Source organism: Fundulus heteroclitus, chromosome 12, assembly GCF_011125445.2.
Source record: "Fundulus heteroclitus isolate FHET01 chromosome 12, MU-UCD_Fhet_4.1, whole genome shotgun sequence".
In the NCBI taxonomy this organism is placed as follows: domain Eukaryota; kingdom Metazoa; phylum Chordata; class Actinopteri; order Cyprinodontiformes; family Fundulidae; genus Fundulus; species Fundulus heteroclitus.
Window position 1 is genome coordinate 32,843,537 of NC_046372.1, and position 7,825 is coordinate 32,851,361.

The window sequence follows — 7,825 nt, forward strand, 5'->3', positions numbered from 1 at the left end:
AATTACAACAAGTAAACCAAGTTTAAACCAAAAGTTCGATGAGATTATGATCGTTAAAGTGAGAGTCAAGACTATCCTGAGATGGAAAGAGTGTTGTGTTCAGAAAGACGTTTGCAGCAGCTTATGAGTCTGGTGAGAGATTTAAAGAGTTCTCAAAAGGATTTGAACTCAGTCATTCTGTAAGGAAGACGGTTCAAACCTTTAAAACAGCTGCCAACATGTCGAGTCAACATAAGTTCACCCTGAGAGCAGACAGCAGGATGATAAAAGAAGTCTCCAAAAATCCTAAAATGTCACCAGAAGACCAACAGCAGGATTCTATTATTTATTGTCATGAAAGCATGGCTGTACAATCAAAAAGAGATTACAGATGTAAAAACGTTCATGGGAGGTGTGCTAGGACGAAACCTTTGCTCTCTAAGAAAAGCATACGAGCCAGCCAGTTATTTGGCGCCTTGAACGGAGGACGTGTTTGTTATAAACCATACACAGCATTCCAGCAAAGGGACCCTGATACACAACTGTGAAGAATAGTTCACAGGAGATACCCAATCATTGTTGGCTGCTCCTAGAACGCTGTATACAAGCACGTTGACAGAAAGTTGAGTTGGGAGGAAAAGTATAAAAAATGCTCAAGTAACAGGGGCAGTCACAGTCTTGACATGAATAGGAAGTAAAATCCATCCCATAATTTCCAGGAGATATGCAAGGAGCGTACTTTGGCTGGAGTCAATTCTTGAGGAGTCACTCCATGGGCTACAAATGTTAAAATTATCAAACATGAAAAATACAAACTGGATGTCAGTGGTTCTGATGCTAGATTTGCTATACATTCTGATAATTGGTGTAGTTAACTGGATTTAGATCTTCCATGTGAAAAATGCTGGTTGTGTGCTTCAGAATATTTCCATAACAAATGATTGGAGTTCTTTGGGGTTTTTTTTATGAAGTGGCCTTCACAATAAATGGTGGGAATGTTCTTGCGGATAGACCGAATATGGAGCAGCCTTACTCGTTCCCTCGATCTTAAGTAAAATCTGTCCATCAGAAAATCCAGCAGAAAGGAGGTTTTGCACTTTTATCGCCGGTACAACCACTGGTTACAACTAAAGCCTCCTGTCTTTATGGGGACGTGCTCAAACCTGAGAAACACTGGATAAAACACCCACTGTGAGCAGAATCCCATCGGGACCTGGACCATGCCTGGTCATAACGTCACACAATGATGGAGACTCAGGATCAATCCAGCACTGACAGCAGACAACCTTTCTGTTGCTTCACACTCATTATGGGAAAGAAAACCCCTGAGATTTAATTTACATAAATCAGTCACCATGCTACTAGTATACTGCTCATAAAAAGGCCATTTAGTATTCAGATTAAATTACATCTTTATCAGCCTGTTTTACAAATACTCAGCTCCATTCAGACTCTGCAGTGACTTGGGGAATATTAGCAAGGTGACATTTGCCCATGTTTTCACAGTACATAAAGAAAACTGTTCACACAAAAATCAGTTACTCATGACTCATATGAGAAACCAGAATGCAGGCTTGTCATGCCTCTCCTTAACAACAACAAAAAAAAGATTTATTAAAGTCTGAAAGCTTCTTACATTCCCTGAAACGGGGGTGGTGGGTGCTGGAAATCTCTCCAACATTTAAATCCCGCCATTTGTCGGTGGGAATGTGGGAGTTTCTCTGTCTTGTTTGGGGGCTTCACCAGAAACTCCGTCAGTCAGCGGAGCTGTCAGTCAATTTCACAGCGACTATTAAAGCGAGCCGTCTCCCTGAGCCGGGCTGTTGATTTTCCTACAGCGCGCAAACACGCTCACTTATCTGAGCCCGACACATGAGCCATAAAAGCGCACATCTGTGACAGTTAAGGAAAGGGTTTAGGAAATCACATCCGCGGCTTGCGCCGCTGCGCAGAGAGTCTGGAGCGGCGTCTTCTGTGAGGAGCGCACAACGCAACTCTCCGGAGGAGGAGGCGCACAGAGGCTCGCTGCACCGAGATCCAGCTGCGACTAAAATCGGAGAAATCAACACAAGGTGAGTGGGGTTTGATTGCCTATAAAAACCAAAACGCAGCATTTTCATACAACCCAAAGAGAATTAAGTCCGAGAGAAAGTGAAGACTCCTCGAATAAGAAGGAATAAAATATTAAATGGTGCCAACGCGTGAACGTGCAATTTTAGGATAGAAAGTGAAGTTCATCAAGTTATATTGGACTTTAAATGCGTTGGATTTTATTCCATTGGCCATACCTGTCCAGATCTTATTTACGTGACGGTATTTTAAAACTGCAGTCCATGGTGTTCCAAATAAATGGCCTGATTAGGAGTGATAGAAACCCAACCAGTTAAACGAATCAGTAGCAGTAGGCTTACATCGTTGTCTTCTTGGATGCATTTAATAAAACATTTAGAAATCTAAATTTTTCTTTTACAGAAAGGCTGTTTTTTTTTTATCCAAAATCCCGTCGCTTGAGCCTTTTATTCCAAGTATGCGTCAGTCTATTTAAGATTGTAAATGCTGAAAAGCCTGCGAATGTAGTGAGACTTTTCTTTGCACAATGCAAGCGGGGGCATCCCTATCTGATTCCGTGGCATCAGCTCAGTGCACTGCTGCTGCCTGTGCAAGCAAATCCTGCTAAACAATGGGTTAGAAAGAACAAGAAACAAGTACATACTGCAACAATAATTAGAGAAAACAGGGACTTTAATGCTAAAATGTCTCATCTTCTCTTCAGTTTCATTTTTCCTTATATATTTGATGTTTTTATGCATGTGTTTATAGCCCAAGCCTCTATATAAACTATTGAAAATATAAACACATTGTTTGCATACATGCATTTGCCTTCTCATTTCATTTTGCATCTCATCCACACATCAATGTTTAAAAAAATCTTGAGCAAACTCATAAAGTTGTTTCCCACCTGAGTCACCATCCCACTCGTTCCCACCCCGTGTCCAACGCATGTGCATTTCAGGCTGCCTGTACATCCTTCAAATATCCTTACATGGGCTAAATATAGCGCACCCAGAGCCACCACCTCTGGTGTTGTGCACATGAACACCGCACAGAGTATGGATAGGCGTTTGTCCACAGCAGGTGAGTCACGCAGCAGGATTTGCTTTGTTATTCAATGTTTTGAGCTGAAGGTCTCCTCGAGAAGACATGCCGCATACAGTATACTTGATGTCAGAGTTACACTGCGGCTGCAGAACCCATTCATAGCTTTATAGTTTCTGAATCTGGAAGTGAAGTACTTTCCTCTCTTCTAATTTAAATGATGTGCCTGCTGAATCATTGAGTCAGGGTTTCTCCTTTTTACACCCAAAGTCTGAGATACTTCATCAGAAAGGCAAAGTTAAGGAGACGATCCCCCGCCACCCCATGTTCCCAACAAAACTAAACGCCACCAATGCAGACAAAGCTCATTTTGCTGAAAATAATCATAGAAACATAAATTAAAAAAATTCTGTGACCAGAGAAAACTAAGAATCATCTTTTTTTCACAAATAAAGTGGAGATTTTATAATTCACAAACTCTGTTTAGACATCTGCTGTCGCCAACCCACTTGCCTCAACCTAAGGCAGCCTTACTGCCAAGAAAGCCTTGAGTTATTTGCAATTAAACATTAGATTTCATACACTTCAAATTGTGTTTTTTTTCTTCTTCAAATTGTGTTTTAACAAATCACTGTTCTGCGTAGAATTGTTCAGTTGATGTCTGACCGCTGTAAATACCGCATGTAAGATTTTGAACCAGCATTGATCAAATGCTCTAAAGACTCGTTAGAAAACACTGCACCGACTGAAGACTTGCACCAAATCACGTGCTTGGAATCAGACACCAACTTCAGCAACATCAGCCACATGTGGGCATCCTTAACAACTGAATTATGCAACTGAGGAATACGTAAAAACCTTTCTTGTTTCTGCTTTTGTGCCTCCTGGGCTGTGCAGCCATGTTGCTCACATCAGGCGCTCTGCTGTCCATGTTGTCAGAACACACGCCGCACACGATAGTGAACATGATTTCCTCCCTTCAGGTCCACCCTGTCCTGACTTGAATGGAGGGCACAGCCAGCAGCTGGACAGCCGAGCACGCCACTGCCTACGCGCAGCACGATGACGGCGGCGCCAACGACACGGCTCCGGTGTTCGAGGTGGCGCTGCAGAACAGCTCCTCCAAGCGCATCCCTCAGTTTGCTGGTGTGGAGCTTCTGCAGTCCTTCAAGCTGCTCATCATACCCTGCTACACCCTTGTGGCCATCGTGGGCGTCTTTGGCAACTACCTGCTCCTCTACGTCATATGCCGCACCCGCAAGATGCACAACGTCACCAACTTCTTCATTGGAAACTTGGCTTTCTCCGACATGCTGATGTGCGCCACGTGCGTCCCCTTCACCCTGGCCTATGCCTTCAACCCGCACGGCTGGGTGTTCGGCCGGTTCATGTGCTACCTGGTGTACCTCATCCAGCCGGTGACGGTCTACGTGTCAGTGTTCACGCTCACCGCCATTGGTGTGGACAGGTAAGTTCCACAGACTGGGGGGTTGTGGGAAAACCATAGCATCCTCGGACAATGCATGGATACCCTAAATAGAGAATTTTTAGCAGCACGCAGGGTGTCTCAAACCTGCTTTCTCCCCTTGAACATTTTCACACAAAAACGTCCGTGTCGTAATGTAACGAACCAACACAAACTGTAAAATACATTTACATTTTTTTTTATGTAAGCCTCAGAGGTTTTATAAAGTCGGTCGAGCCGGTTGACCGTTCACACTGAGCCCGGTTCTGCCGGAGGTTTTCCTTCCCGTTAATGGGGAGTTTTTCTTCCCACTGTCGCTTCATGCTTGCTCAGTATGATGGATTGCAGCAAAGCTATGTACAATGCAGACGACTCTCCCTGTGGCTCTACGGTTCCCCAGGAGTGAATGCTGCTTGTCGGGACTTTGATGCAATCAACTGGTTTCCTTATATAGGACATTTTTGACCAATCTGTATAATCTGATTGAACTTGATTTTGTAAAGTGCCTTGGGATGACATGTTTCATGATTTGGCGCTATATAAATAAAATTGAATTGAATTGAATTAAATCAAATCACAAAGACCAAGGAACACAGCTGACAAAGATACAGTGTGGCTAATGAAGGGTTAGGTTATAAAAACACTATCCCACACTTGGAACATGCCACAAATCTTTTGACTATTGAAAGAGCGTGGCACAGCTGCAAACCTACTAGGACATGGCCGCCCACCTGAACTGAAAGGCTGCGTAATAAGAGTAATAATCAGAGAAGCAGTGAAGAGGTCCATCATAACTCTGGAGGAGCTGCAGCGATTCGTAGCTCAGGTGGGAGAATCTGTCCACAGGGTAACGGTTAGATGTGCACTACCCCAATACGGTCTTTATAGAAGAGTGAAAAATGCAAGCCAGCATGGAAAGAAGGTTTTAAAATAACCTCTGTTTCAAGTTTACCAAAAAAAGACTTGCAGGTGACGCAGCACACAGGTGGAAAGATAGAGGTGGCAGCGTCATGCTGCGGGGATGTTTTTTTTTCTTTTTCCCAGAGTTAATGAGAAGATGAATGGGGGTTGTTAGAAGACGTGTGACTGTGGCAAAGGTTCTCCCAACAATCCTAAATTAAAGTTTGGGTTAGAATGGCCCAGTCAAAGTCCAGACAAACCTGACTGAACTTGAGCCATTTTTACAAAGAAGAATGGGTACAGGTTTCAGTCTCTAGATGTGCAAAGCTTGTAGAGATATACCCCCAAAGACCTTCAGGTGCAAAAGCTGTGAAAGGTGGCTCTACAACGTATTGACTCAGGGGGGCTGAATGAAAATGCTTGCCGCACCTTTTAGATTTTTATTTCTAAAAAGAAAATAGAAAGCTATGTTCAATTTCCTTAATCATCAAAATGATGCACTATATCACATAAAATCTCAATAATACCATACACTGACGTTTGCGGTTGTAAATGTGAAAATGAGGTATTCGAATGCTTTGTGTGTTAATATAATATAAATACTAATATAAAGCTACATTTTCTCAAAATGAAGGCCCTCACACATGTTCCCAACAGCACCCTTCTTATAATGGGAAATGCACAATAGGGTAAGAAATCTCAAGGCCCTATTCTATATGCACAGCGGGCCTTTTGATGAAGACTCCCTGTCATCAGGATGTCATCATAAAAGTCTTTCTTCGTTTCTTCCCCACAGTATTCTTATGCTCTGAACAGATATTATCCATTAACCTCATCTGTTTGGTTTATTCAAATGTAAATATGTCTGAATGAAGGACAAGGAGGATAAAAGCTGATTTTTCAGATAATAAAGTTTTCTCCGTAGCCGTGTTGCACAGAGTCTGCTCTACCTGACCTTGGCTATAGTATATCAAGCAGGATCAGACTGGATATTTTGGAGGCCAGCACTAGGTCAGATTTTCCTTGCTGAAAAGTGCCCATTTTGCATCCACCGAGTTTGCGTGGTAATTTCAGAGCAGGTGTAATTTGCAGTGTTTAAGAGCATACGGTAATCTATGCGTCAATACTTGATGTCAAGCACTGACTGGAGTTGTTCATCTTCCACCCCAGCAGTGAGTCATGCGTGACATTTCCCCATCGGTGTCCATCCGTCTTTTGTAACTCCGTCGCTCTGCTTCCCCTCAGGTATTATGCCACCGTGCACCCGCTGAAGAAGCGGATCTCCGTGCTGGCGTGCACCTACCTTCTGTCCGGGATCTGGCTGCTGTCCTGTGGTCTGGTGGCCCCGGCGGTGGCGCACACATACCACGTGGAGTTTAAAAACGAGGGCTTCACCATCTGCGAGGAGTTCTGGATGGGTCAGGAGAGGGAGCGGCTGGCTTATGCCTACGGCACTCTCCTCATCACCTACGTCCTGCCCCTGTCGGCGCTCTGCATCTCCTACCTGTGCATCTCGGTCAAACTGAGGAACTGCGTCGTGCCGGGCCACCACACCGAGAGCCAGGCGGAGGCCCAGCGCCAGCGCAAGCGCAAGACCTTTCGCCTCGTGAGCCTGGTGGTCGCAGCTTTCGGCATCTGCTGGATGCCCATCAGCGTGTTCAACGTCCTGCGCGACATCGACATCGGTCTCATTGACAAGCACTACTTCCTGCTCATCCAGCTCTTCTGTCACCTGTGCGCCATGAGCTCGTCTTGTTGCAACCCGTTCCTCTACGCGTGGCTGCACGACCGCTTCCGCGCCGAGCTCCGCAAAATGTTCACCTGCCGCCGCCGCATCGGCATCTCGGCCAACAACTGCGCCACGGCCAGCGTGGTGTTGTGAGGCTCGTCCGCACAGCGTCACCATGGAGTGCGCTGGTGGGCCTTCTCGCAACTTTCTGACCCCGTTAAGGACAGAGCTGTGCAAGTCGAAAGGAGGAGCGCCTCTCCACCGGCTCATACTCAGTGACACCATTTGAAAACGTCTGGTGTCCCCTTGTCAACTGTTCTTGCCTAACACACTGAACCGAAATTAATATTGAAAAATGTGTGTCTTGCTGAGACGTCAGTGTGGATTTTTTTTTTAGCTAAGAATACTGAGTAGAGCTCTGCTGTCCTCATGTCCTCTCTCTGTGTTCAACGAGCCTTTACAAAATTGTCATGTCATAATGTGTTACTTAAACGTGGCAAAAAAATATGAAGGTGATTCTTCAAAATTCTGCTCAGACAAGACAATATCAATGGCATTAAAGCTTTATGTAAAGCAAGACGATGAGCTGCCAACCTGCATAATGATGAGAGTATGGATATATATATATATATATATGAAGATTCCTATGTTTTACA

General features: G+C 44.5%; 1 protein-coding gene across 1 annotated transcript; it reads left to right on the forward strand.

The window, feature by feature from the left end:
• The first annotated feature begins 1,776 nt into the window (after window positions 1-1,776).
• Window positions 1,777-7,322, forward strand: prlhr2a (prolactin releasing hormone receptor 2a). The gene is made up of 3 exons (XM_012863274.3): window positions 1,777-2,051; window positions 4,059-4,543; window positions 6,686-7,322. Exons 2-3 carry the CDS (start codon window positions 4,080-4,082, stop codon window positions 7,320-7,322), a joined length of 1,101 nt encoding a protein of 366 aa, XP_012718728.2. The 5' UTR covers window positions 1,777-2,051; window positions 4,059-4,079.
• Window positions 7,323-7,825: the final 503 nt, after the last annotated feature.